Here is a 27,393-nt window from a genome sequence, read left to right as displayed (position 1 = left end):
CCCCCTAAATCCTTTGGGACCCCCAAATCCCCCCCAAAATCCCCCCGGGACCCCCTCCCCAGCCATGACGGTGGAGTTGGACTTCGAGGAGTGTCTGAGGGACTCGCCTTGGTTCAGGTACCCCAAAATCCCCCCAAAAAACCCCCAAAACCTCCCCCAAAAAAGCCCCCCAAAACCTCCCCAAAATCCCCCCAAAAACCCCCAAAACCTCCCCCAAAAAAGCCCCCAAAACCTCCCCCAAATCCCCCAAAAACCCCCAAAACCTCCCCAAAAATCCTTCCGGGACCTCCCCAAAATCCCCCCCAAAAGCCCCCAAAACCTCCCCAAAATTCCCCCAAATCCCTCCCAGGACCCTTTTGGGACCCCCCCCCCCCAAAATTTCAGGATCCCCTTGAGACCCCCCCCCCCCTCCCCCTTTGCAGGGACCCCAAATCCCCCCCGGGACCCCCCAAAATTCCTTAAATGCCCCTAAAACCCCCTTGGGACCCTCAAAACTCCTCGAATCCCTCCCTAAATTGCCCCCAAACCCCCCCTGGGACCCCCAAAATCCCCCCCAGGACCCCCCAAAATTCCTCAAATCCCCCCAAAATCCCCCCCAGGACCCCCCAAAATTCCTCAAATCCCCCCAAAATCCCCACAGGACCCCCCAAAATCCCCCCAGGACCCCCCAAAATTCCTCAAATCCCCCCAAAATCCCCCCCAGGACCCCCCAAAATCCCTCAAATCCCCCCAAAATCCCCACAGGAAGAGGCTTCCCGGGCGTGGGGGAGGGGCAGGAGGGGCTGCTGGGGACACATTTGGGGACATTTGGGGACATTTGGGGACATTTGGGGACACAGGGGGAGCGCAAGGCAGGGGTGGTTCCGGGGTGCAAAAAGGCCTAAAATTGATCCCAAAATTGATCCCAAAATTGATCCCAAAATTGCCCCCAAATTCCGCCAAAAGAGACCCCAAAACCCTCAAAATTCCCCCGAAACTGACCCCAAAAAGGGACCCCAATAACCCCCAAAATTCTCCCACGAAATTCCCGCGAAAGAAGCCCCAAAACCCTCGAAATTCCACCCGAAATTCCCCCAAAAGGAGCCCAAATAATCCCCAAAATTCTCCCCAGAAGTCTCCCAAAATTACCCCAAAATTCTCCCCAATATTCCCGCAAAAGAACCCCCAGAATCCTCAAAATTCCCCTAAAATTCCCCCAAATTTTCCCCCAAATTCACCCAAAATTCTCCCAAAATTCCCCCCAAATTCACCCAAAAGAAACCCCAAAAATTTTCCCATCATTGCCCCAAAAATTCTCCAAAATTCCCCCCAAATTCCCCCCAAATTCTCCCAAAATTCTTCCAAAATTTCCCCCAAATTCCCTCAAAATTCCCCCAAAATTCCCCCAAATTTTGGGTGGCCCGAGGGGGGCGGGGCTGGCCCGAGGTTGATTTTGGGGGACCCCTCCCCCCCCCCGCCCCTCCCCCCCCCCAGGTGCTGCGGGCGGCGCCTCCGGAAGCGGCTCCGGAAGGGGCCCCAAAAACCCCAAAAACCGCCCCAAATCCGGCCCCTCCCCCACCCCGGCCTGCACGACTGCCCCTCCCCCACCCAAGGGACCCCCAAAACTGCCCCAAATCCCCCCCAGGACCCCCAAATCTGCCCCAAATCCCCCCCAGGACCCCCAAAACTGCCCCAAATTTCCCCCCCAGGACCCCAAAACTGCCCCAAATTTCCCCCCCAGGACCCCCAAAAAAAACCCCAAACTGCCCCAAATGTCCCCAGGTTCCCCCGAAATTCCCCCAAAACTCCTCAAATCCCCCCAAAACGCACCCAGGACCCCCCAAAACTTCTTAAATCCCCCCAAAAGCCACCCAGGACCCCCCAAAACTCCTCAAATCCCCCCAAAATCCCCCAGGACCCTCCAGATCTCCTCAAATTCCCCCAAAATTCCCCCCAGGACCCCCCAAAATTCCCTCTGTTACCCCCCCCCCAAAATCTCCTCAAATCCACCCAAAATTCCCCCAGGAACTCCTCAAGACCCCCCCAAAAATCCCCCCAGGACCCCCCTCCAAAATCTCCTCAAATCCCCCCAAAATCCCTCCAGGACCCCCCAAAATCTCCATTAAATCCTCCCAGGACCCCCCAAAATCCCCTCAAATCCACCCAAAATCACCCAGGAACTCTTCAAGACCCCCCAAAAATCCCCCCAGGACCCCCCCAAAATGCCCTCAAGTCCCCCCAAATCTCCCCCAAAATCCCTCCAGGACCCCCCAAAACCCCTTAAATCCCCCCCAAAGTCTCCATAAAGTCTTCCCGGGGCCCCCCAAAATCCCCTCTGTGACCCCCCCAAATCTCCTCAAATCCACCCAAAATCCCCCCAGAATTCCTCAAAACCCCCCAAAAATCCCCCCAGGACCCCCCCAAAATCTCCTCAAATCCACCCAAAATCCCTCCAGGACCCCCCAAAATCCCTCAAGGACCCCTCAGGACCCCCCAAAATCCCTCAAGGACCCCTCAGGACCCCCCAAAATCCCTCAAGGACCCCCCAGGACCCCCCAAAATCCCTCAAGGACCCCCCAGGACCCCCCAAAATTCCTCAACCCCCCCAAACCCCCCAGGGCTGCTCTGGACGAGGCCGAGTCGGACGCAGCCGAGCTCGAGACTCACCTGGAGAAGGTTGGGGAGGGGGGGGGACCCCAAATTTGGGGGGAAATTGGGGGATTTTGGGGTCCCAGGTGCTGGAACTGGGCTGGGGATATTTTGGGCAGATTTTGGGGGGATTTGGGGGAATTTTAAGGCGGATTTTTAGGGGATTTTGGGGGGATTTGAGGGAATTTTAGGTTCATTTGGGGGGAATTTTAAGTTGGATTTTTAGGGGATTTTGGGGGGATTTGGGGAAATTTTAAGGCGGATTTTTAGGGGATTTGGAGTGGATTTTAAGTTAATTTCAGGGGGAATTTGAGGGTGGAGTTTTAGGGGATTTGGGGTGGATTTTAGGTTAATTTTGGGGGGAATTTTAAGGTGGATTTTTAGGGGATTTTGAGTGGATTTTGAGGAGATTTGGGGGGAATTTTAAGGTGGATTTTTGGGGGATTTGGGGGAATTTTAGGTCAGTTTTGGGGGCAATTTTAAGGCGGATTTTTAGGGGATTTGGGGTGGATTTTGGGGGAATTTTAGGGCGGATTTGGAATGGTTTTTTGGGGTGGATTTTGGTGCAGATTTTAGGGGGATTTTTAGGTGGATTTAGGGCAGATTTGGGGTGGTTTTGGGGCAGAGTTCGGGTCAGTTTGGGAGAATTTTGGGGGAATTTTTAGGTGGATTTTGGGCAGATTTGGGTGGATTTTGGGGCCACCCTCGAGGGTTTTTTGAGGTGAATTTGGGGGGAATTTTTGGGGTCAATCTCAGGGGTTTTGGGGCTGGATTGGGGGTAGGATTTCGGTGAATTTGGGGCAGATTTGGTTTGGATTTGGGGGGAATTTTGGGGCAGATTCTGATGGATTTTGGGATGAACATTTGGGCTGGATTTGGGTGAATTTGGGGCGGATTTTGGGGTCGCCCTTGAAGTTTTTGGGGGGGGATTTTGGGGCGGATTTTGATGGATTTGGGGGGGAAATTGAGGGGAATATTTGGGCTGGATTTGGGTGAATTTGGGGTGGATTTTGGGGTCACCCTTGAAGTTTTTTGGGGGGAATTTTGGGGCAGATTTTGATGGATTTTGGGCAGATTTTGGGGTCACCCTTGAAGTTTTTGGGGGGGAATTTTGGGGCGGATTTTGATGGATTTTGGGATGAATATTTGGGCTGGATTTGTGTGAATTTGGGGCGGATTTTGGGGTCGCCCTTGAAGTTTTTGGGGGGGAATTTTGGGGTGGAATTTGATGGATTTGGGGGGGAATATTTGGGCTGAATTTGGGGTGGATTTCGGGGTTGCCCTTGAAGTTTTTTGGGCGGATTTTGGGGCAGATTCTGATGGATTTTGGGAGGAACATTTGGGCTGGATTTGGGTGAATTTGGGGCAGATTTTGGGGTCGCCCTTGAAGTTTTTGGGGGGAATTTTGGGGCAAATTTTGACGGATTTGAGGGGGAAATTGAGGGGAATATTTGGGCTGGATTTGTGTGAATTTGGGGCAGATTTTGGGGTCACCCTTGAAGTTTTTTGGGGGGAATTTTAGGGCAGATTTTGATGGATTTTGGGCAGATTTTGGGGTCGCCCTTGAAGTTTTTGGGGGGGAATTTTGGGGTGGAATTTGATGGATTTGGGGGGGAATATTTGGGCTGAATTTGGGGCGGATTTCGGGGTTGCCCTTGAAGTTTTTTGGGCGGATTTTGGGGCAGATTCTGATGGATTTTGGGAGGAACATTTGGGCTGGATTTGGGTGAATTTGGGGCAGATTTTGGGGTCGCCCTTGAAGTTTTTTGGGGGGAATTTTAGGGCAGATTTTGACGGATTTTGGGAGGAACATTTGGGCTGGATTTGGGTGAATTTGGGGCAGATTTTGGGGTCACCCTTGAAGTTTTTTGGGGGGAATTTTAGGGCAGATTTTGACGGATTTTGGGAGGAACATTTGGGCTGGATTTGGGTGAATTTGGGGCAGATTTTGGGGTCGCCCTTGAAGTTTTTTGGGGGGAATTTGGGGCGGATTCTGATGGATTTTGGGGCGGATTTTGGGGCGGATTTTGGGGGGATTTTGGGCTGGATCCGGGTGGATTTTTGGGGTCACATGCTGAGGCTTTCCCGGGGCTCCCCAGGTGCTCAAGCTGTGCTCGGCCATGCTGGAGGCCGGGCGGGTTCTGGAAGGTTCCAGCCGCGCCTTCGCCGCGGGGCTGCGGGGGCTGGCGGGGACCCCCCGGGGGGACCCCCTGGTGCGGGTGAGACCCCAAAAACCCCAAACTTGGGGGTCCTGGGAGGGGAGAGAGAACCCCAAAAATCCAAATTTTGGGGGGGTTTGGGGGTCCCTGGAAGGAATTTTGGGGATCCTGAGGAGAATTTTTGGCATCCCAGGGTGTTTTGGGGGGTCCCTGAAGGGGTTTGAGGGTCCCTGGGGGGAATTTTGGGGATCCTGAGGGGAAATTTTGGGGCCCCTGGGGTGAATTTTAGGGGTCCCGGGATGTTTTGGTGTTCCTGGAGTGAATTTTGGGGTCCCTGGGGTGAATTTTGGTGTTTCTGGTGAATTTTGGAGGTCCTGGGATGAATTTTGGGGTTTCTGGTGAATTTGGGGGGTCCTGAGATGAATTTTGGGGGGTCCAGGGGTGAATTTTGGGGTCCTGGGATGGATTTTGGGGGTCCAGAGATGGATTTTGGGGTCCTGGGGGTTTGGGGGTCCTGGGATGGATTTTGGGGGTCCCGGCCCCCCCATTCCCACAGGAGGCTCTGCAGAAATTCTGCGACTCCCTGGAGCAGATGATGGACAGCCACGAGGTCTGCAGGCCACGCCCCCTGCACGAGGCCACGCCCCTTTCCCCAACCCCACCCTTTCCTTCAAACCACGCCCGTTCATCTAAGCCACGCCCATTGGCTTTAAGCTGCACCCACTATGTCTAAGCCACGCCCCTCCCATCTAAGCCACGCCCCTTTACCCATCCCATTTCCAATTCCCTGCTGGCCACGCCCCTTTTGATGACCACGCCCATCCCCATAAACCCCACCCCTCATTTGCCTAATCTTGATCCTAGCAAGGCCACGCCCCTCTGAAGTGACCCCGCCCATATCTAAGGCCACACCCATTTCCCCACGAGGCCCCGCCCTCCTACCATGGCCATGCCCATTTCCCCAACAAACATCACCCATTCCCATGAGGCCACGCCCATTTCCCTAACCACGCCCATTTCACAACCACACCACGCCCCTTTTTCAGCCCCACCCACCCTGCCCCTCCCTTTGTCAAACCACGCCCACCTCCCGTGTGGACCACGCCCCTTTGTCAGACCCCGCCTCTTTCTGGTCTAACCACACCCTTTTACATGGCCCCGCCCCTTCTCCTCCTGGCCACACCCCTTTTTACATGACCACGCCCATTTCTGATTTCCCACACTCCTCCCTTTGTCGCCACACCCACTTTTTACCTGACCCCTCCCCTTTTCTTCCCAGCCACACCCCTCTGGGATTGACCACACCCCTTTCTAGTCTGACCACACCCCCTTTTAATGACCACACCCTTCCTTTGTTACCACACCCCCTTCTCACTTGATCCCGCCCCTTTCCCTATGACCACACCCCCTCTGTGATTGACCACGCCCCTTTCTGACCTGGCCACGCCCCTTTCTGACCTGGCCACGCCCCCAGGAGCTGAGGAGCTGCACCCAGAGCGCCCTGAGGCGGCACCTGGAGCCGCTGCTGCGAGAGTGAGGGGGATTCGGGGCATTTTGGGGCATTTTGGGGCATTTTGGATGGTTCTGGGGGGATTTGGGGGAACTTTGAGGGTTCCTGGTGGGGATCTGGGGGCGTTTGGGGGGATTTTGGATTTCCTGGTGGGGCTTGCGATGGATTTGGGGGGATTTTGGGGGACGATTGGGGAACTTTGGGGAGGGGTTTAATCTCATTTTTTGGGGTTTTAATCCCTTCTTTTTCGCTTTTTATCCCATTCTTTTGCATTTTCTTCTGTGGTTTTTTTGTGGTTGAATCCCATTTTTTGGTGTTCTAATCCCATTTTTTACGTGCAGGATTTCGGGGCAGGGAGTTAATTCCCATTTCTGACCCCATTTTTTGGGGTTTTAACCCTCTTTTTGGGTTTTTATCCCCATTTTTTGGGTTTTCCCCAGCTCCCTGCGCTTGCTGCGCTCAGCGGGCCGCGATCGCGGCTCTGCAGGGTTTCGGGGCAGGGGGTTAATTCCCATTTCTGACCCCATTTTTTGGAGTTTTAACCCATTTTGGGGGGGTTTTTAACCCATTTTTTGGTTTTCCCCAGCTCCCTGCGCTCGCTGCGCTCGGCTGGCCGCGATCGCGGCTCTGCAGGGTTTCGGGGCAGGGGGTGTCTGTGTGGGTTAATTCCCATTTCTGACCCCATTTTTTAGTTTTTTTAACCCATTTTTTGGGGGGGTTTTAACCCTTTTTTTGGTTTTTCCCCAGCTCCCTGCGCTCGCTGCGCTCGGCGGGCCGCGATCGCGCCCGCGCGGCCGAGCTCCTGCAGGGGGCGCTGCAGCACCACGCGGAGGCGCCGCGCAGGCGCCCCCTGGAGGCCAAGGAGGCGGCGGCGGCGCTGGGCGAGGCCAGGGGCGTGGCCAGGGCCAGGGGGCTGGAGCACGTGCTCAAGGTGGGCGGGGCTTAAACGGGGAGGGCGGGGCTTAATTGGGGTGAGCGTGGGCAGGGCGCTGGGCTGTGTACTCAAGGTGGGTGTGGCTTGAACGGGGAGGGCGTGGCCTAAAAGGAGAGGGCGTGGCCAGGGGGCTGGGGCACATGCTCATTGTGGGCAGGGCTTAAATGGGGAGGGCGGGGCCTACAGGGATGGGTGTGGTTAGGGGGCTGGACCATGTCCTCAAGGTGGGCGGGGTTTAAATGGGTGGGTGGGGCTAAATTGGGTGGGCGGGGCTTAATTATGTGGGTGTGGTCAGGGTGGGGCCAGGTCAATAATCGAAATGTGGGCGGGGCTTTAAAAGGGGGGTGTGGCAATTGGCTGGGCTGTACCTAAAGGTGGGCGTGGCTTAGAAGAGCAGGCGCGGTCAGGCCATAGGCCTGAGCTATGACCTAAAGGTGGGCGGGACTTAAATAGACATGGGTGGGACTTAAACAGGTGGGCGTGGCCTGAATGGCGGTGGGCGTGGCCAGATAAAGGGGCTGGGTTGCATTCTGCCAGTGGGCGGGGCTTAAATGGGTGCGGTTTGGGCGTGGTTTAACCCAGCCTAGAGGGGTGGAGTCAACCAGGGCTGACGTCAAAGAGGTGGGGTCAGTGGGTGTGGCCTCGATGGGCGTGGCCTGAGCCCACCCCTCCCTCCCCCACAGCTGAAGCTGCTGCAGGATCAGCAAAAAACAGAAATTCTGCAATTTGTGAGCGAAAATTTGGGGATTTTTGGGGGGGTTCCTGAGGATTTGGGGGGGGGGGTCTGGGAGGGTTTGGTCGCCCTGAGGGTCTGGGGGGAGCCCCTGAGTGGATTTTGGGGTCTCAGAGTGGCCCAAAAAATGGAAACTTTGGGGTTTGGGGGGAGATTTTGGGGGGGCTCGGAGATTTTGGGTTCAGAGGATCCTGGGCCGGTTCTTGGGGGGGTCCTGAGGGGTTTCTGAGGAGATTTTGGGCGTTCTGGGTGGATTTTGGGGGGTTTTGGGAGTTTTTCGGGGGGCTCTGAGGGTCTTGGGGTTGAGGAGGGTTTGGGGGTTCCTGGGGGGATTTGGGGGGAATTTTGGGGTGCTGGGGTTTTTTTTTTTGTGTCCCTGAATTTGGGGAGGGGTCTGGGGGTCCATGTGGGGTTTCGGGGGGTCCCGAGGGTGCCCCTGACCCCCCCGACCCCCCCAGGTGCTGTCGCTGTTGGAGGCTCAGGCCGCGTTTTTCAGCCGCGGCCACCAGGGGGCGACAGCGACGCGCGACTACCGGGGACACCTGGGGGCGCAGGTGAGCCCCAAAATCCCCGGAAAAACACCCAAAAAAACCCTTAAAAATCCTTAAAATCCCCCCCAAAAAACACAAAAGAAACCCTAAAAATCCCCCCCCAAAAACCCCAGGGATCCCCAAAACCCCCAAACCCACCCGGACCCGTCACTACCGGGGACACCTGGGGGCGCAGGTGAGCCCCAAAATCCCCGGAAAAAAACCCAAAAAAACACCCCTGAAAATCCTTAAAATGCCCCCCCCAAAAAAACCTAAAAATTCCCCCTAAAAAAACCTAAAAATCCCCAAAATCCCCCCCCAAAAAACAAAAAAAAACCCCAAAAAACAAAAAAAAAATCCCAAAAAAACCCTAAAAATCCCCAAAATCCACCCCAAAAAACCCCAGGGACCCCCCCAAAACCCCCAAACCCACCCAGACCCGTTACTACCGGGGACACCTGGTGGCTCAGATGAGCCCCAAAATCCCCCAAAAAACCCCAAAATTCCCCCCAAAAAAACCCCCAACATCCTAAAAAGTTCCCCGAAACAACTCAAAAATTTAAAATAAAAAAACAAAACGCCCTCAAAAAAATCCCAGGGAGCCCCAAAACCCCCAAACCCACCCGGACCCTACCAGGGACACCTGGGGGCTCAGGTGAGCCCCAAAACCCCCCCTACAAATACCCAAAAAAAATCCCCAAAAAATCCCCAAATCCCCCCCAGAACCCCTCCAGGGGCCCCTCAAAGGCGATTCTGGGGGTTCAGGGGTTGGGGGGTCCCAGCTGAGCCCCAATTTTGGGGTTTTTTGCCCCAGTTGGAGCAGGGGCAGCTGGAGGGGGCGCGACGGCGCCGGGACCTGGAGCAGCGGCAGCAACTCCTCCTGCAGCAGGTGGGCGTGGCCTGGGGTGGGCGTGGCCTCTGTGGGCGTGGTCAAGTAGTGGGCATGGTTAAAATGAGGGGGCGTGGCCTAAAAGCAATGGATGGGAAATCGCTTTGCTTTGAGTGTGGGCGTGGCTTAGATGGCCGTGGTCGTCGCTAAAGGGTGTGGCCTGAGCGGTGGGCGGGGCTCTGTGTGATTGGCAGCACAGCAGGGGTGTGGTCACTGTCAATGGGGCGGGGCAAGATGTGATTGACAGGCCTTGAGCTTGGATGATTGACAGGAGATTGGGCAGGGTCAGGCTTTGATTGACAGCTGGGCTGGAGTTGATTGACAGCTCTGAGATGGGATCCATTTGATTGACAGCTTGGGGTGGGACCCATTTGATTGACAGCTTAGGGTGGGATTTGTTTGATTGACAGCTTGCAATGGGATCTGCTTGATTGACAGCTCAAGGAAGGGTGGGGCTTGACCCCCGGTGAGGGGCGTGGCCATGCTTTGATTGGCAGCTGTGTTAAAGTTGATTGACAGCTTGAGGTGGCGCCAATTTGATTGACAGCTCTAGGAGGAGGGGGCGTGGTTTTGGCTGGGCGGGGCTACAGGCGGGGCTTGAGTTGATTGGCGGCTGCCAGGACCTGTCACAGGAGGAGGTGGGCGTGGCCACGGGGGAGGCGGGGCCTGAGGCTCCGCCCATTCAGGGTTACCTGTACAAGAGAGCGAGCAACGCCTTCCGCACCTGGAGCAGGTACCAAAACCGCCCGAAATCCCCCCAAAACCGCCCCCAAACCACCCTGAACACCCCAAAATACCCCAAAGTGTCCCAAAAACCCCCAAAATACCCCAAATGCCAAAACCCACCCCGAAATATCCCAAAATTCCCCAAACCACCCCAAAATCATCCCAAAATCATCCCAAAATACCCCAAAATAGATGAAAACCCACCCCAAACACCCCAAAATACCTCAAATGCCAAAATCCACCCCAAAATATCCCAAAATTCCCCAAACCACCCCAAAATCCCCCAAAATCATCCCTAAATCACCCCAAACATCCCAAAATACCCCAAATTAGATAAAAACCACCCCAAGCATCCCAAAATACCCGAAAAATGCCCTAAAATCACCCCAAAGCGCCTCAAAACACCCAAAAAAACACAAAATTACCCCCAAATCCCCCCAAAAACCTCCCTCAAACGGCCCCAAAACAGCCCCAAAAACCCCAAACCGCCCCAATTTTCCGCAAAAAGCCCCAAATTTTTCCTTTTTTTCCCTCCCCCTCCAGGCGCTGGTTCTTCATCCAGAGCAACCAACTGCTCTACCTGAAACGGGCCCGCGTGGGTGGAATTTGGGGGGTCCTGGGGGGGTTTGGGGGGTCCTGGGGGGGTTTGGGGGGTCCTGGAGGGGTCTGGGGGATTTTTTTGGGGAATTTTAGGGGCATTTTTGGGGGTCCTGGCGGGGTTTAGAGGAATTTTTGGGGAATTTTAGGGACATTTTTGGGGGTTCCTGGGGGAATTTTGGTGGTCCTGGAGGGATTTGGGGGTTCTGAAGGGATTTGGGGGAATATTTTGGGGAATTTTAGGGACATTTTGGGGGCTCCTGGGGGAATTTTGGGGGTCTTTGGGAGGATTTGGGGGAATTTTTTGGGGAATTTTTGGGACATTTTTGGGGGTCCTGGGGAGCTTTTGGAGGGATTTGGGGGGGTCCTGGGGGAATTTGGGGGGGTCCTGGGGGAATTTGGGGGGGTCCTGGAGGGGTTTGGGGGAATTTTAGGGACATTTTTGGGGGTCCTGGGGGGAATTTTGGGGGTACCTGGAGAGGATTTTGAGGGAATTTTGTGAGGATTTGGAGGAATTTGGGAGGGATTTTGGGGGTCCTGGGCGGATTTCAGGGGATTTTGGGGTCCTGGGGGCTTGGGGGGATTTGGGGAAATTTTGGGGGGAATTTTGGGGGGTTCTGGGGAGGTTTTGGGGGATCCTGGGGGGGATTTTGGGGGGCTCTGGGGCAGATTTTCAGGACTGATTTTTCAGGTTATTTTAGGATTTTTTTGGGGTTTTTTTCGCGGCAAATTCAGGGGTTCGGGGTTTTAGGGTGGGTGGGGGGGGTTCAGGATTTTTGGATTTTTTTGGGGGGACCCCCCCGGGTGAGATTTTGGGGTTCTCCAGGACCCCCCCACGGTGGTGATCGAGGACCTGAGGCTCTGCACGGTCAAACCCTGCCCCGACCTCGAGCGCCGCTTCTGCTTCGAGGTCGTCTCCCCGTCCAAGTGAGACCCCAAAAACCCTCGGGGGGGACCCCAAAAATCCCGGGGGGACCCCAAAATTTCGGGGGATTCAAAATCCCGGGGGGGACCCCAAAAAAAATCCCAATTTTCAAAGGTGGAGGCTTAAAAATCTCCCTTAAAATTCACAAAATTCTCCTCGAGAGACCCCAAAAAACTCCGGGGGGGGGACCCCAAAATCCCCCCGGGGACCCCAAAATCCCCCCGGGGACCCCAAAATCTCCCAATACCCGAAGCCAGGGAGCTCCAAACCCCCCTGGGATCCCCAAAATGACCCCAGATCTGCCCCAAAATGACCCCAAAACCGCAGGAAAAGACCCCAAAACCCCCTTGGGGACCCCAAAATCTCCTAATCCCCGAAGCCAGGGAGCTCCCAACCCCCTAAACAACCCCTGGGATCCCCAAATCTGCCCCTGGGGGGGCAGGAAAAGACCCCAAAATCCCCCTGGGGACCCCAAAATCTCCCAATCCCCTAAACCAGGGAGCTCCAAACTCCCCTGGGATCCCCAAATCTGCCCCAGATCTGCCCCTAAATGACCCCAAAATCCTCCTGGGGACCCCAAATCTCCCCCTGGGGACCCCAAATCTCCCCTTGGGGACCCCAAATCCCTCCCTTGGGGACCCCAAAACCTCCCAATCCCCAAAGCCAGGGAGCTCCAAACCCCCCTGGGGACCCCAAACTCCCCCTTGGGGACCCCAAATCCGCCCCAGATCTGCCCCTAAATGACCCCAAAACCCCCCAGGTGACCCCAGATCTGCCCCTAAATGACCCCAAAATCCTCCTGGGGACCCCAGATCTGCCCCTAAATGACCCCGAACCCCCCCAGGTGACCCCGAACCCCCTTTTCCCGCAGGTCGTGCGTGCTGCAGGCGGACTCGGGCCCGGGGCAGCAGCGCTGGGTGAGCGCCGTGCAGAGCGGGATCGCCTGCGCCTACGGCCAGGGGGCGCCACGAGAGACGGTGGGGCCGCAGGAACCGCGCGGAACGGCCCCAGAGGGCGAGAAAATACCCCAAAATGTCCCCAAAGAGCAGGGAAAAAATACCCCGAAATATCCCCAAAGAGCAGGGAAAAAATACCCCGAAATATCCACAAAGAGCAGGGAAAAAATACCCCGAAATATCCCCAAAGAGCAGGGAAAAAATACCCCGAAATATCCCCAAAGAGCAGGGAAAAAATACCCCGAAATATCCACAAAGAGCAGGGAAAAAATACCCCAAAATGTCCACAAAGAGCAGGGAAAAAATACCCCGAAATATCCCCAAAGAGCAGGGAAAAAATACCCTGAAATATCCCCAAAGAGCAGGGAAATACCACAAAATATCCACAAAGAGCAGGGAAAAAATACCCCGAAATATCCCCAAAGAGCAGGGAAAAAATACCCCGAAATATCCACAAAGAGCAGGGAAATACCCCGAAATATCCCCAAAGAGCAGGGAAAAAATACCCCGAAATATCCACAAAGAGCAGGGAAATACCCCGAAATATCCCCAAAGGGGAAAAAAATACCCCGAAATATCCCCAAAGAGCAGGGAAAAAATACCCTGAAATATCCCCAAAGAGCAGGGAAAAAATACCCCGAAATATCCCCGAAGGGGAAAAAAATACCCTGAAATATCCCCAAAGAGCAGGGAAATACCCTGAAATATCCCCAAAGAGCAAGAAAAAAATACCACAAAATATCCCCAAAGAGCAAAAAAATTACCCCAAAATATCCCCAAAGAGCAAGAAAATACCACAAAATATCCCCAAAGAGCAGGGAAATACCCTGAAATATCCCCAAAGGGGAAAAAAATGACCCCAAAATATCCCCAAAGAGCAGGAAAATACCCCGAAATATCCCTAAAGAGCAAAAAATACCCCAAACTATCCCCAAAACCACCCCCAAACACCCCAGAACGGCCCAAAATCCCACCCAGGCTTCCCCAATATCCCAAAATCCCCCCAAAAAGGATCCCAAACTCCCCAAAACCTCCCCAAAATCCCCCCCAAAAAATGGCCCCAAATCCCCCCCAGAACAGCCCCAAATCCCCCAAAATCGCCCCCCAAAAGGGTCCCCAAAACCCCCAAATCCCCTCCAGAACGACCCCAAATCCCCTAAAATCGCCCCCCAAAAGGCCCCAAATCCCCTCCAAAATGGTCCCAATCCCCCCAAAATCCCCCTCCCCAAAAGGGTCCCCAAACTCTCCCCAAAACCCCCCCCAGATTTCCCCCAAATGGTCCCAAAATCCCCAAATCCCCTCCTAGAAAGTTCCCCAACCCCCCCAAATCCCCCCCAAAAATGGCCCCAAATCCCCCCCAGAACAGCCCAAAATCCCCCCAAAAGGGTCCCCAAACCCCCCCCCAATTTCCCCCAAATCCCCCCCCAAATTTCCCCCAAATTTCCCCCAAAAGGCCCCAAATCCCCCCCAAATTCCCCCAAATTTCCCCCAAATCCCCCCCAAATTTGCCCCAAATCCCCCCCAGGTTCCCCAATTTCTCCTCCCCCCTCCCCCCCAGGTGCCCCCCAGGGCGGGGTCGCTGTCGGGGCCCCCCCCGGAGCCCCCCCCGGTTTTGGGGGCGATTTTGGGGCTGGAGGGGAACGGGAGCTGCTGCGACTGCAGGGAGCCCCGGCCCGAATGGGCCAGCGTCAACCTGGGCATCACCCTGTGCATCCAGTGCTCGGCCATCCACAGGTGGGACACCCCAAAAACACCCCTGAACCCCAAAAATAACAAAAAAATAAAATATCCCCCCCAAAAAACCCCAAAAAAATACAAAAAATCCCATTGAAATCGCATTAACGGGTACTAAAATACACCTGAAATCCTCACCCTGTGCATCCAGTGCTTGGCCATCCACAGGTGGGACACCCCAAAACACCCCCGAACCCCAAAAATAACAAACAATAAAATATCCCCCCCAAAAAATACAAAAAACCCCATAAAAATCCCATTAAAATCGCATTATTGGGAACCGAATTACACCTGAAATCCTCGCCCTGTGCATCCAGTGCTCGGCCATCCACAGGTGGGACACCCCAAAACACCCCTGAACCCCAAAAACAACAAAAAAATAAAATATCCCCCCAAAAAAATACAAAAAACCCCATAAAAATCCCATTAAAATCGCATTATTGGGAACCGAATTACACCTGAAACCCTCAATTCATCCTCACCCTGTGCATCCAGTGCTCGGCCATCCACAGGTGGGACACCCCAAAAACCGGGGGGACACCCCAAAAAAACCCTAAATTGAAATATCCTAAAAAAAACCCCAAAAATCCCATAAAAACCACAAAAAATCCATTAAAAACCCCATAAAAATCCATTAAAAAACCCCAAAACCCCCATAAAATCCCCCAAAAAAACCCAAAAACCCCGGGGCTTTTTGGTTTTTGGGGTTTTCTTTTCCATGGCTTTGGGGGGTTTTTTGGGGGTTTTTTGGGGGTTTTTTTGGGGTTTTTTGGGGGGGGGGGTTGGGTTTTTTTTGGGATTTTGGGGGGGTTTTTTTAGGGTTTTCTTGGGGTTTTTTGCGGGTTTTTTGGGGGATTTTTGGGTTTTTTTGGGGGTTTTTTTTGCGGGGTTTTTTGGGGTTTTTTGAATGGTTTTTTTAGAGGTTTTTTGTGGGTTTTTGGGGATTTTTTGGGGGAGATTTTTTTTTAATTTGGGTTTTTTTTCAGGGACTTATTTTGGGGGGATTTTGGTGGGTTTTTTTAGGGTTTTTTTCGTGTTTTTTGGGATTTTTAGGGTTTTTTTGTGGGGAAGTTTTGGGGGACTTATTTTGGGTTTTTTGGGGTTTTTTTCAGGTTTTTTTTGTGGGTTTTCGGGGACTTGTGAGGGGATTTTTGGGGGATTTTTGGGGGGATTTTGGGGGGATTTTGGGGGGGATTTTTGGGGGGATTTTTGGGGAGATTTTTTGGGGACTTTTGAGAGGATTTTTGGGGGGAATTTGAGGGGATTTTTGAGGGGATTTTTGGGGTGATATTGAGGGGATTTTTGGGGGGATTTTTTGGGGATTTTTGAGGCGATTTTTGGGGTTTTTTTGGGAGGATTTTTGGGAGGATTTTTTGGGGATTTTTGGGGGATTTTGCGGGGATTTTTTGGGGATTTTGGGGGATTTTTGGGGGATTTTTTGGAGGATTTTTGGGGGATTTTTTGGAGCATTTTTGAGGTGATTTTGGGGGGATTTTTTGGGTTTTTTTTGTTGGTTTTTTTTTTGTTGTTGTTTTTTGGGGTTTTTTTTGGGGGTCCCCCTGACCGGCCCCGACCCCGCAGGAGTTTGGGGGTTCACTTCTCCAAGGTTCGCTCGCTCACCCTGGACTCGTGGGAACCCGAACTGGTGAAGGTGAGAGGGGAACTGGGATCAAACTGGGATCAAACTGGGATCAAACTGGGAGAGACTGGGATCAGACTGGGAGGGGATTGAGGGGTCCCTGGTGGGATTTTGGGGGAGATTTGGGATTTTTGGGGGGTTTTTTTGTGGGGAGATTTTGGGGGGCCCTGGGGGGAACTTTTGGGGGTCTCGGGTGTGTTTTGGGGGGGGGTCCCAGAGTATTTTTGGGGTTCAATTTGGGGACCCAGGCTGGTTTTGGGGAGTTTTATTGGGGGTCCCCAGCTGATTTTGGGGTATTTTGGGGTGGATTTGGGCTTTTTTGGGGTATTTTCGAGTGGTTTTTGGGGTTCTCCTGCTGATTTTGGGGTGGTTTGGGGGGTTTTGGAGTCCCCAGCTGATTTTGGGGTATTTTGGGGTGGATTTGGGGTATTTTGGGGTATTTTCGAGTGGTTTTTGGGGTCCCCCAGCTGATGTGCTCCCTGGGGAACCTGGCCCTGAACGGGATTTATGAGGCGCGGGTGGAGGAGATGGGGGTCAAGAGACCCCCCCCGAGCTGCTCCCGGTGAGAATCCCCCAAAAATTCACCCCAAAAAACCCAAAAATTCACCCCAAAAACCCCCCTGAGACCCCCCCCCCGAGCTGCTCCCGGTGAGAATCCCCCCAAAAAAACCCCAAATTCACCCCAAAAACCCCTGAGACCCCAGGACCCCCCAAAACCTCTTCCAAATCTCCCCCAAACCCCCCCCAAATTCCCTCAGGACCCCCCAAAATCCCCTCAAAGCCCCTCCAAGACTCCCCCAAAATGACCCAAACCCCCCGGGGCCCCCCCAGGATTCCCCCCAATCCCTCTCGGGACCCCCCAAACCCCTCCAGGACCCCCCAGATTCCCCCCAAAACCGTCCTGGGACCCCCCCAAAACCCCTCAAAGCTCCCCCAGGACCCTCCAAACCCCTCCAGGACCCCCCAAAACCCCCCCGGGACCCCCCCAAAACCCCTCAAAGCTCCCCCAGGACCCCCCAAATTCCCCCGGGACCCCCCCAGTCCCCCCCATGTCCCCCGATCCCCCCAGGGCCCAGCGCGAGAGTTGGATCCGGGCCAAGTACGTGGAGAAGCGATTCGTGAGGGGCGTGGCCGGACACGCCCCCAGGCCACGCCCCTCGCGCCAGGGACACGCCCCCAGACCAAGCCCCGCCCCCCGAGGGGGCCCTGCCCAAGGTAATGGAGATGGGGGGGTGGGAGGGAAGGGGCGGGGCTTGGTGAGAAAGGGGTGGAGTTTGTAAAGGGGAGGGGCTTGTTTAAAGGGGGTGGGGTTTGCTGCAAAAGGGTGTGGCTCAATTTTTTGGGGCGTGGCTTGCTATAAAGGAGGTGGAGTTGCTGTAAAGGGGCGTGGTTTGCTGAAAAGGGGTGGAGTTTGTTGTAAATGGGAGGTGCTTCATGAAAATGGGTGCGGCCTGATGAAGGGGTGGGGCTTGCATTATTAATTAGGGGTTAATTATGTGGGTGTGGCTTAGGGAGCATGGCTTGTGTAAGGGCTGAATTTTGATAGGCTGCTGCAGGTGCTGTGGGCGTGGCTTCACAGCCAATGGGTGTGGCTTGTTCCTTTAGGGTGGAGCTTATTTGTTGTGTCTGTTGTGGGCGTGGCTTCTCATCCAAGGGGTGTGGCTTGTTCCTTAGTGGGTGGGGCTTTTTTGTGATGTTTGATGTGGGCGTGGATTCACAGAAAATGGGTGTGGCTTGTTTGTGGCATCTTTTATGGGCGTGGTCCTCATCCAATGAATGGGGCTTGTTCCTTGGTGGGTGGGGCTTGTTTGTGGCATCTCTTGTGGGCGTGGCTTCTCATCCAATGGGTGTGGCTTGTTCCCTGTTGGGCGGGGCTTATTTCTAATGCTTGTTGTGGGTGTGGCTTCGCAACCAATGGGTGTGGCTTGTTCCCTGTGGGTGGAGCTTCTCATATCAATTATGGGCGTGTCCCCCACAAGTGGGCGTGGCTTAAACCCCACCCCTGTCCCTTGGGGGGGTTGGGGGCTGCCGTGGTTCTCTCCGGTTGGGTGTGGTTTTCTCTGGGTGGGCGTGGTTTTCCTGCGAGTGGGCGTGTCTTACTCGGCACGGGCGTGTCCCCTTAGCTCCGCCCCCAGACCCCGCCGAGCCCGAGGGCGCCCCCTGCCTGCACCCCGGGGCTCTGCTGTCCTGGGCCGCCCGGCGGCGCCGCCTGCGCACCATGGCCGAGGCGCTGGCCCAGGGCGCCGACCCCGGCTGGGCCAACAGCGCCGAGGGCAACCGCACCCCCCTGCTGGAGGCCGTGGCCGTGGTAACTGGGGGCAAACTGGGAGAAACTGGGAGCACTGGGAGGCAACCCCACTGTGGGGTTTTGGGGGTCCTGGGGTTTTGGTTTTTTCCCTCAGGTTTTTGGAGGGTCCCTGAAATCCCTGGGGAAGCTCTTGGGGGTTACCTGGGGAAGCATTTTTGTGGGGGGGGGGTTGGGGTTTTTTTTCTTGGGTTTTTTGGGGTGGTTTTGAGGACAGTTTTGGGGGTCTTAAGGGAGGTCTTGGGGGAGGTTATGGCAGCACCCCCCTGCTGGAGGCCATGGCCGTGGTAACTGGGAGCACTGGGAGGGTGCTCCTGTTTTGAGGAGGGGTCCCTGAGTCCGTGTCCCCCCCCCCCCCCACCTCCCCTTCCCCTTTCCCTGAGAATTCCCTGCTGGCCTGCGAGTTCCTGCTGCAGAACGGGGCCAGCGTCAACCAGAGCGACAGCTGCGGGCGGGGCCCGCTGCACCACGCCACCATGCTGGGACACACCGGGTGGGTACTGGGAGCGACTGGGAGGGCACTGGGAGCAACTGGGAAGGCACTGGGAGGGGACAGGAGGGACTGGGTGGCACTGGGAGGGCACTGGGATGGACTGGGAGGGCACTGGGAGGGATTGGGACCAACTGGGAGGGGATCCTGATTCTTCCCCATTTGGTGAATGGTGGCGTTGCTCACCCCTACGTTGGATGTGCGCGAAGCTAAGCAGGGTCCGCCCTGGTCAGGGCCTGGATGGGTGACCTGAACTGGGTTATTTGGAGAGGGTTCACCCGCTTTTTTTGGAGGGTTCATTTCCTTTTGGGGGTCCTGTTTTTCTCTATGGGCTCCTATTGCCTTTTATGGGGGTCCCTGATCCATTTTTGGGGGTGCTACAATTTGGGGGCAGTGCCTAAATACTTGTGGGGGGGTCCCAGTTCCTTTGGGCTGCATCTTTTCCCTTTAGGGGTTTCCCTTCTATTATTGGGGGTCTGTATTTTTTTAGAGGGTCCCTATTTCATTTTTGGGGGTCTCTATTCTATTTCTGGGGTTCCCTTTTGCCTTTAGGGGGTCTCTCTTCCATCCAGAGATCCATATTCCCTTGGGGGGAACCTTATTCCATTCTGGGTGGCCACTTTCCCTTATAGAGAGCCCCAATCCCATTGCTGGGTGTCCCTTTTCCCTTGGAGGGGGGCCCCATTTCCCTTTTGGGGATGCAAAACCCCCAAATCTCTCAAAATTCTCCCCATTTTGGAAGGTCCCTAGCACAGTTTTCCATCATGGGAAGCTAAGCAGGATCTGCCCTGGTCAGGGCCTGGATGGGTGACCTCAACCTTGCTACATCCCCCAGAATCCCGGCGTCCCTCATGACCCAAATGTCCCCAAAATGTCCCCAAAACGCCCCCTCAGTGTCCCCCTCCCCAAACTGCAGCCTGGCCTGCCTGTTCCTGAAGCGGGGGGCCGACGTCAACGCAGTGGACGCGGACGGGAGGGACCCCCTGACCATCGCCATGGACTTGGCCAACGCCGACATCGTCACCCTGTGAGACCCCTGGGGGGCGCCCTCGGCTGGGGGGGGGACACCCCAAATGTGACCCCCCCCCCAAAATGTGACCACAAATCCCCTCCTCAGGCTGCGATTGGCCAAGATGAGAGAGCTGGAGGTGGCCCAGGGACAGACCGGTGGGTTTGAGGCGGAGTCCCAGGGATTTTGGGGGGGTCTCTGGGATTTTGGGGGGTTTCTGGGATTTTGGGGGGGTCCCTGAATTTGGGGAGGTCCTGAGGGGCATCAGGGATGGAGTTTTGGGGGGTCCTGGGGTGTTTTTGGGGGGCTCCTGTGATCCTCAGAGAGTTTTCTCAAGTTTGGGGTGAATTCTCAGATTTTGGAGGGTTCACGTGGGAATTTTGGGGTGGAATCTGTGGATTTGGGGGGGGGGGGGATCTCTGATTTTTGGGGGTCCCAAATTCGGGGTTCCCTCCCCTGCCGCCCCCAGGTGACGACACCTACCTCGACATCTTCCGCGACATCTCCCTGATGGCCTCGGACCACCCTGAGAAACTCGCCCGGGCCCCTCCCCCCAAACACTCCACCCTTTAGCCCCGCCCCTCGGCAAAGCCACGCCCATCCAGCAGAACCACGCCCCCTCCTCGGGCAGCAGCCAATGGAATAAAGGCAGGGTTTGATCAAAATTCACTTGGGTGGTCTAGAACCAAACCTTGCTTGGGTGACCTTGAACTGACCCCGCCCCAAATCCTCCCCAAAAATTGGGGATCCTAAAATTGGCAATCCCAGAATTGGGGATCCCAAAATTGGGGACCCCATCTTGGGTGACCTAGAACTGAATCCCCCCCAAAATGGGGACCCCAAAGTGACCTAGAACTGACCCCACCCCCAATGGTTGGGTGATCTAGAACAGCCCCCCCAAACCACAAAAAACCAAAAAAAAAAAACAAAGAAAAAATTTAAAACCTATAAAAGTAAAAAAAAAACCTCAAAAAACCCCAACACCCCCCCCCAAATCCCCAAATAACTGCAAAAAAAATGAAATATCCCAAAATCAAGGGACTAAAAGACCCAAAAACCCCTAAAACCAAGGGGAAAAGACCTCAAAAAAAACCCCAAAAAACCCCCAAAAAACCCCCCAAAAACTCAGCCCCACCCCCACTCCCCCAAGGCCATTTTTTGGGGGTCCCTCTGACCCCCCCCTCCCTCAACCCCCCCCCCCCATTGGTGCCCCCAGACCCGACCCTCCCCCAGACCTGCCCCAAAGGACGAGAGCCGGGGTCACATTTTGGGGTCATTTGGGCGGTTCTAGAACGGCTCGGGGGGGCTCGGGGGGGGCTCGGGGGGCGCCGGGGGCAGGGTGAGGATGAGGAGGCTCGAGGCCAGGAGGAAGGCGCCGGCCGCCAGGAAGGAGACGGTGAAGTCGCCGGTGACGTCACGCAGCCAACCTGGGGGGAAATGGTGGCGTTGGAGGGTGTGGAACCACCCAAAATGGCGGCGTCAGGGGCATCTGGAACCACCCAAAATGGCGGCGTTGGAGGGTGTGGAACCACCCAAAATGGCGGCACTGGGGGGTGTGGAACCACCCAAAATGGCGGCGTTGGAGGGTCTGGAACCACCCAAAATGGCGGCATTGGGGGGTGTGGAACCACCCAAAATGGCGGCGTGGGAGGGTCTGGAACCACCCAAAATGGCGGAGTTGGGGGGGGGTCTGGAACCATCCAAAATGGCGGCGTTGGGAGGGGTCTGGAACCACCCAAAATGGCGGCGTTGGGGGGGGTGTGGAACCACCCAAAATGGCAGCAATGGGGGGGGGGTCTGGAACCACCCAAAATGGCGGCGTTGGAGGGTCTGGAACCACCCAAAATGGTGGCGTTGGGGGGGGGGTGTGGAACCACCCAAAATGGTGGTGTTGGGGGGTGTGGAACCACCCAAAATGGCGGCATTGGGGGGTGTGGAACCACCCAAAATGGCGGCATTGGAGGGGGTCTTGAACCACCCAAAATGGCGGCGTTGGAGAGGTCTGGAACCACCCAAAATGGCGGCATTGGGGGGGGGGGTGTGGAACCACCCAAAATGGCGGCGTTGGTGAGTCTGGAACCACCCAAAATGGCGGCGTTAGTGGGTCTGGAACCACCCAAAATGGCGGCGTTGGGGGGGGGGTGGAATCACCCAAAATGGTGGTGTTGGGGGGGTCTGGAACCACCCAAAATGGTGGATTCTGGGTCACCCAACCCATCCACAACCCCCAACCCACCCTTGGCTTCTCCCCCCCATGTTGAGTTCCAGACCCCCCAACCCACCCCCTCTTTCCCCCACCTCCCACCCCATTCCAGTGCCCCCCAACCCTCCCAGTGGCCCCCAGTCCCCCCCAACCCTCCCAGTGCCCTCCATTGCCCCCCATTATTGCCCCCCGTTGCCCCCCGTACCGGCCAGCGGCGCCCCCAGCAGGGACCCCACGCTCTCCACCATCTGCATGACCCCGATGGCCATGGCCGCCCGTCCGGGCCCCACCACCTGCGCCACGCCGGCGAACTGCAGCGGCGCCACGGCCCCGGCGCAGCCCCCGTACGCCGCCGCCAGCGCCGCCAGCGCCGCGAAACTCGTCCCCAACGGCGTCGCCAGCGCCACCAACCCCGCCAGCGCCGCCCAGGCCGCCAGCTGCCTCAGCAGCGCCGCCGCCGGCCGCTCCGCCAACCAACCGGCAGCCAAGCGCCCGGCGCCGTCCAGCGCCGCCATGGCGGCCACCACGGCGGCGGCGGCGCGGCCGTCGAGGCCCAGCTCCAGCGCGCGGCCGGCGCCGTGCACGAAGGGGACGTAGTAGCCCAAATCCAGCAGGGCGAAGGCGGCGGCGTAGCGCAGGAAGGGCCCGTGGCGCAGCAGCCGCAGGAGGGTCCCGGAAGGTTCCGGCGGCTCCGGAGGGGTGCGAGGAGGAGGGCGGAGGAGGGCGGCGGCGGCCACGAGGTGCAGGGAGACGGCGGCGAGGAGGAGGAGGGCGCCGCGCCAGCCGTAGGAGTCCAGGGCGGGAGGGAGGAGCGGGGCCAGCGCCAGGCCCGAGACGGCGGCGCCCGAGACGGCGACGGAGGTGGCGAGGGCGCGGCGGCGCGGGAACCAGCGGGACACGGCACCGAGGGCCGGCGTGAAGGACAGGGACCAGCCCAGTCCTGCGGGGACACCGGGGTTTGGGAGGGTTCCAGATCGTTCTATGGGGTTAGACACGGTTTGGGAGTGTTCTAGATCGTTCTGTGGGGTGGGTGATTTGTTCACTGTTGTTCTGTGGGGTTATGTGAGGGTTTAAGGGTTCTAGGTCATTCTATGGGGTGAGGGACGTGAGGGTTTGGGTTTTAGGTCCCCCAATCCCTCCCAGTTTATCCCAGTTTATCCCAGTACCTGTCAGCCTCCCCAGGCTCAAGTACAGGTGTTCCCCAGTTCATCCCAGTTCATCCCAGTTTATCCCAGTTTATCCCAGTACCTGTCAGCCCCCCCAGGCTCAGGTACAGGTGTTCCCCAGTTCATCCCAGTTTATCCCAGTACCTGTCAGCCCCCCCAGGCTCAGGTACAGGTGTTCCCCAGTTCATCCCAGTTTATCCCAGTTTATCCCAGTACCTGTCAGCCCCCCCAGGCTCAGGTACAGGTGTTCCCCAGTTCATCCCAGTTTATCCCAGTTTATCCCAGTACCTGTCAGCCCCCCCAGGCTCAGGTACAGGTGTTCCCCAGTTCATCCCAGTTTATCCCAGTTTATCCCAGTACCTGTCAGCCCCCCCAGGCTCAGGTACAGGTGTTCCCCAGTTCATCCCAGTTTATCCCAGTTTATCCCAGTACCTGTCAGCCCCCCCAGGCTCAGGTACAGGTGTTCCCCAGTTCATCCCAGTTTATCCCAGTTTATCCCAGTACCTGTCAGCCCCCCCAGGCTCAGGTACAGGTGTTCCCCAGTTCATCCCAGTTTATCCCAGTTTATCCCAGTACCTGTCAGCCCCCCCAGGCTCAGGTACAGGTGTTCCCCAGTTCATCCCAGTTTATCCCAGTTTATCCCAGTACCTGTCAGCCCCCCCAGGCTCAGGTACAGGTGTTCCAGGCGGGTGGCGAAGGCTCCCAGGACCAGCCCCGCCCCCGCCAGGGCCCCCCCGGCCATGGCCACGCCCCTGGGGCCGAACCGGGCGCTGAGCGCTGCCGCCAATGGGCCTGGGTGGGGGGGGGGGAATGGTGTTACTGGGAGCACTGGGAGCACTGGGATTGCCCCACCAGCCCCTCCCAGTGCTCCCAGTGCCCTGAACCGGGCGCTGAGCGCTGCCGCCAATGGGCCTGGGTGGGGAAAACCTTACTGGGAGCACTGGGATTGCCCCACCAGCCCCTCCCAGTGCTCCCAGTGCCCCCATCACTCCCAGTCCCTCCCAGTGCTCCCAGTCTCACCACCCCAGCTCCCCCATTGCCCCCAGTGGGTCCCAGTCCCTCCCAGTCCATTCCCAGTGTGTCTGTCTGTCCGTCCGTGCGTCCGTCTTACCCCCGAGGTGCAGCGCCGCCAGGGGGCAGGAGCCCACCCAGTCCCCCCATCACCCCCAGTATCTGTCTGTCCATCTGTCTGTCCGTGTGTCTGTCCGTCTGTCTTTCTTACCCCCGAGCTGCAGCGCCGCCAGGGGGCAGGAGCCCACCCAGGCCTGCGCGCGGGCCGCGGCCCCGAAGGCGCCGCCCAGGGGCGGGAGGCACAGCCCGAGCGCGCGCACGGAGCCGCTCACCAGCGCCACCTGCAGGAAGGCGGCCGAGAGCGCCGGGAGCGCGCCCGGGGGGAACGGCCACGAGAGAGCCAGGGCGGGGGGACGGACAGACGGACAGTGAGGGGACACCGGGACACCGGGGGGAGACACGGGGACAGTGAGGGGACACTGGGCAATGGGGGGGTCACAGGAGAGAGCCCAGAGGGAACGGCCACGAGAGAGCCAGGGTGAGGGGGACAGACGGACAGTGAGGGGACAGCGGGACAAAGAGGGGACACAGGGGACAAGGAGGATGTCGCTGGGGACACCGGGACACAGGGGACAGTGATGGGACCCGGGGACACCGGGGGGACACGGTGGGGGGACACTGGGCAATGGGGGTCACAGGAGAGAGCCCGGCGGGACGGGAGCGCCACCGTGGGGGGGACACCGGGACAGTGAGGGGACACGGGGACACCGGGGGGACACGGGGACAGCGGTCAGGGGATCACAGGAACGCGCACAGCGGGAACGGGGACGGGCGCAGCACCGGGGGGGGACCGAGGAACGCTGTGGGGACGTGGGGACACCAGGGGGACACGGGGGGGGTCACAGATTTAAGGGGTCACAAAGGGTCAGGGGGTCACCTGGGGGGTGACAGGGGATTCAGGGGGTCACAAGGGGTCAGGGGGAGTCCGGAGTGACCCAGGAGCTTTGCGGGGGTCCCAGGGGGGGTCCCCAAAGTGCAGCAGCCTGGAAAGAAAAGGGACCCGGGGTCATGGGGGGGTCACAGGGAATTGGGGGGGGGTCCCAAGGGGTCAGGAACCCAAAATTCTGGAGGGGACAACGAGGTCAGGGGTCACCAGGGGGTAGGGGGGGGGACCCTGGTGGGGTTTGGGTGGGGGGGTCTCGGTTTGGGGGGGGAATGGAGGGTTTGGGGGGGGGTCTCAGGTGATTGGGGGGTCCCGGGTGATTGGGGGGTCCCAGGGGGGTCCCAGTGTCTGGTCCCGCTCCGTACCTGGCGCAGCACAGGGACAGCGTTGGGTGGGGGGGGGAGGGATGGGAGGGGGGGCGAAGTCCCCTTGAGGGGGCGGGGGGGGTCACCCGTGTCCTGTGGGGGGGGAGGGGTCGCTGTTAATTAATCATCGATCCATTCCCCCCCCCGCCAAAACCGTGCAAAGGGCGACAGGGAGCGGGGCGGGGCCTCCTGCTCTTAGCCCCGCCCCCTTTTTGGCCCTTAGCCAAGATGGCGCCGCCCACTTGCCATCACTCAAAATGGCGCCGAAATTAAGCCCCGCCCCTTTTTGCCCTCACGCAAGATAGCGCCCGCAGTTAAACCCCGCCCTTTTTGCCCACACACAAAATGGCGCCTGCCCTCACGCAAAATGGCGCCTGCCCTCACACAAAATGGCGCCTGCCCTCACGCAAAATGGCGCCCGCAGTTAAACGCCGCCGTTTTTGCCCACTCACAAAATGGCGCCCGCCCTCACCAAAGATGGCGCCGCGGCTTCAGGGCCCCGCCCCCCGGGCCCCGCCCCGGCGCGGGGAACGCCGGGAGTGGGGATTCCCCAGCGCGTGAGGCGCGGGAAGCACCGGAGGTATCGGGGAGGCCCCGGGGGGGATTTGGGGGGTTCCGGGCGATTTTGGGGAGTCCCGGGGGGTTCCAGTGGGTTCCGGGGCTCCGTGAGGGGATTTCGGGGGTCTCGAGCGGGTTTTGGGGGGTCCCAGGGGGGTTTTGGGAGGTCCCAGGGGGATTTTGGGGGGTTCGGGGGGACCCCCCTCAGCCCTGAGGGGTCGGGGGGGGAGGGGGGAAGGGCACCCCATAAAAGGCGAGGCGGGAGGGGCCCAAAATGGCGGGGGGGCCCCCCCAAATTTTGCCAAATTTTTACCCAAATTTTTCCCAACTTTTACGCAAATTTTACCCCAAATTTTACCCCAATTTACCCGAATCGGGTGAAATTTGCTGCCGGAAGGGGGGAGGGGGCGTGGCTTGCGCTGGTTTGGCGGGACCCCCCCCCCCCTTTAAAAAAAAAAGAATTTTTGGGGTCACCCCCAAATAAAGGAGATTTCCCCCCAAAATCAGGGCTCCCCTCCCCCCTCACGGGCGGATTTGGGGGTTCTGGGGGGGGAGGGGCACCCCAAAAACAGGGAGGGGGGAGGGGAAGGGCTCAAAATGGGCAAGGGCTGACCTGAGGGAGCTCCCCCAAATTTTGCCCAATTTTTACCCAAATTTTACCCAAAATGTGCCCAAATGTTACCTAAAATTTAGCCCATTTTTACCCAAATTCTGGCAAAACTTTACCCAAAATTAACTCAAATTTTATCTCCATTTTTCCAAAACGCTGCCGACATTTTACCCCAATTTTTGCCTATTTTTTATCCCAACTTTACCCAATTTTTGTCAATTTTTCATCCAAACTTTACCTGATATTTATCAATTTTTCACTCGAATTTTATCGGGTTTTTTTACCCAAATTTTTCCTAAACCTACCCAAATTTTACCCAATTTTTACCCAATTTTACCAATTTTTTTGCCCAAATTTTATCCAATTTTTACCTGAACTTTTCTCAAATTTGACCAAGATTTACCCAAACTTTATCCAAACTTTACCCAAGTTTAACCCAATTTTTACCCAATTTTATCTCAAATTTTAGCCCAAATTCTGTCGGAATTTTACCCAAAGTTTACCCAATTTTTTACCCAAATTGGGATAATTTTGCATCCGGAATGCGGAGGGGGCGTGGCTTAAACGATGGGGGCGTGGTTTAACGAAAGGGGCGTGGCTCGGGCTGGTTTGGCGGGGCCCGCAAGTTAAAAAAAAAGGGAAATTTTTGGGGTCAGCCCCAAAACGCGGAGATTTCCCCCCAAAATTCGGAATTTTCCCCTCCCCCCCACCCCCACCCGGGGCTCCCCTCCCCCCCCAGGGGTCCCCCGGGGCCGCCCCTCCCCCACCATGGC

At 56.9% G+C, this 27,393-nt stretch overlaps 2 protein-coding genes and 1 long non-coding RNA gene across 3 annotated transcripts; 1 reads left to right on the top strand and 2 right to left on the bottom strand.

The window, feature by feature from the left end:
• The first annotated feature begins 50 nt into the window (after positions 1–50).
• ACAP1 (ArfGAP with coiled-coil, ankyrin repeat and PH domains 1) lies at positions 51–20,433 on the top strand. Its single transcript, XM_066570788.1, has 22 exons — positions 51–117; positions 2,598–2,655; positions 4,728–4,847; positions 5,344–5,397; positions 6,262–6,320; positions 7,045–7,228; positions 7,915–7,959; positions 8,423–8,518; positions 9,309–9,383; positions 10,004–10,116; positions 10,653–10,704; positions 11,533–11,633; positions 12,503–12,608; positions 14,146–14,321; positions 15,903–15,972; positions 16,428–16,522; positions 17,030–17,175; positions 18,084–18,268; positions 18,649–18,758; positions 19,672–19,782; positions 19,873–19,922; positions 20,234–20,433. The coding sequence occupies exons 1-22, from the start codon at positions 65–67 to the stop codon at positions 20,335–20,337; spliced, it is 2,163 nt and encodes a 720-aa protein (XP_066426885.1). The 5' UTR covers positions 51–64; the 3' UTR covers positions 20,338–20,433.
• Positions 9,316–15,032, bottom strand: LOC136570288 (uncharacterized). The gene is made up of 3 exons (XR_010785527.1): positions 14,804–15,032; positions 14,292–14,343; positions 9,316–10,075 (listed from the first exon to the last, which is right to left on the bottom strand). It is a non-coding gene; the product is annotated as an uncharacterized lncRNA (long non-coding RNA).
• A 618-nt stretch (positions 20,434–21,051) lies between the features above and the next one.
• On the bottom strand, positions 21,052–27,390 carry SLC16A13 (solute carrier family 16 member 13). The gene is made up of 6 exons (XM_066570807.1): positions 27,337–27,390; positions 25,453–25,545; positions 24,356–24,623; positions 23,782–23,925; positions 22,173–22,907; positions 21,052–21,191 (listed from the first exon to the last, which is right to left on the bottom strand). Exons 1-6 carry the CDS (start codon positions 27,388–27,390, stop codon positions 21,052–21,054), a joined length of 1,434 nt encoding a protein of 477 aa, XP_066426904.1.
• Between the last annotated feature and the right edge of the window lie 3 nt (positions 27,391–27,393).

This window comes from Molothrus aeneus, unplaced genomic scaffold (assembly GCF_037042795.1).
Source record: "Molothrus aeneus isolate 106 unplaced genomic scaffold, BPBGC_Maene_1.0 scaffold_30, whole genome shotgun sequence".
Taxonomy (NCBI): Eukaryota; Metazoa; Chordata; class Aves; order Passeriformes; family Icteridae; genus Molothrus; species Molothrus aeneus.
The sequence above is the reverse complement of the archived record's forward strand: the minus strand, read 5'-3'. Positions and strand labels throughout refer to the sequence as shown.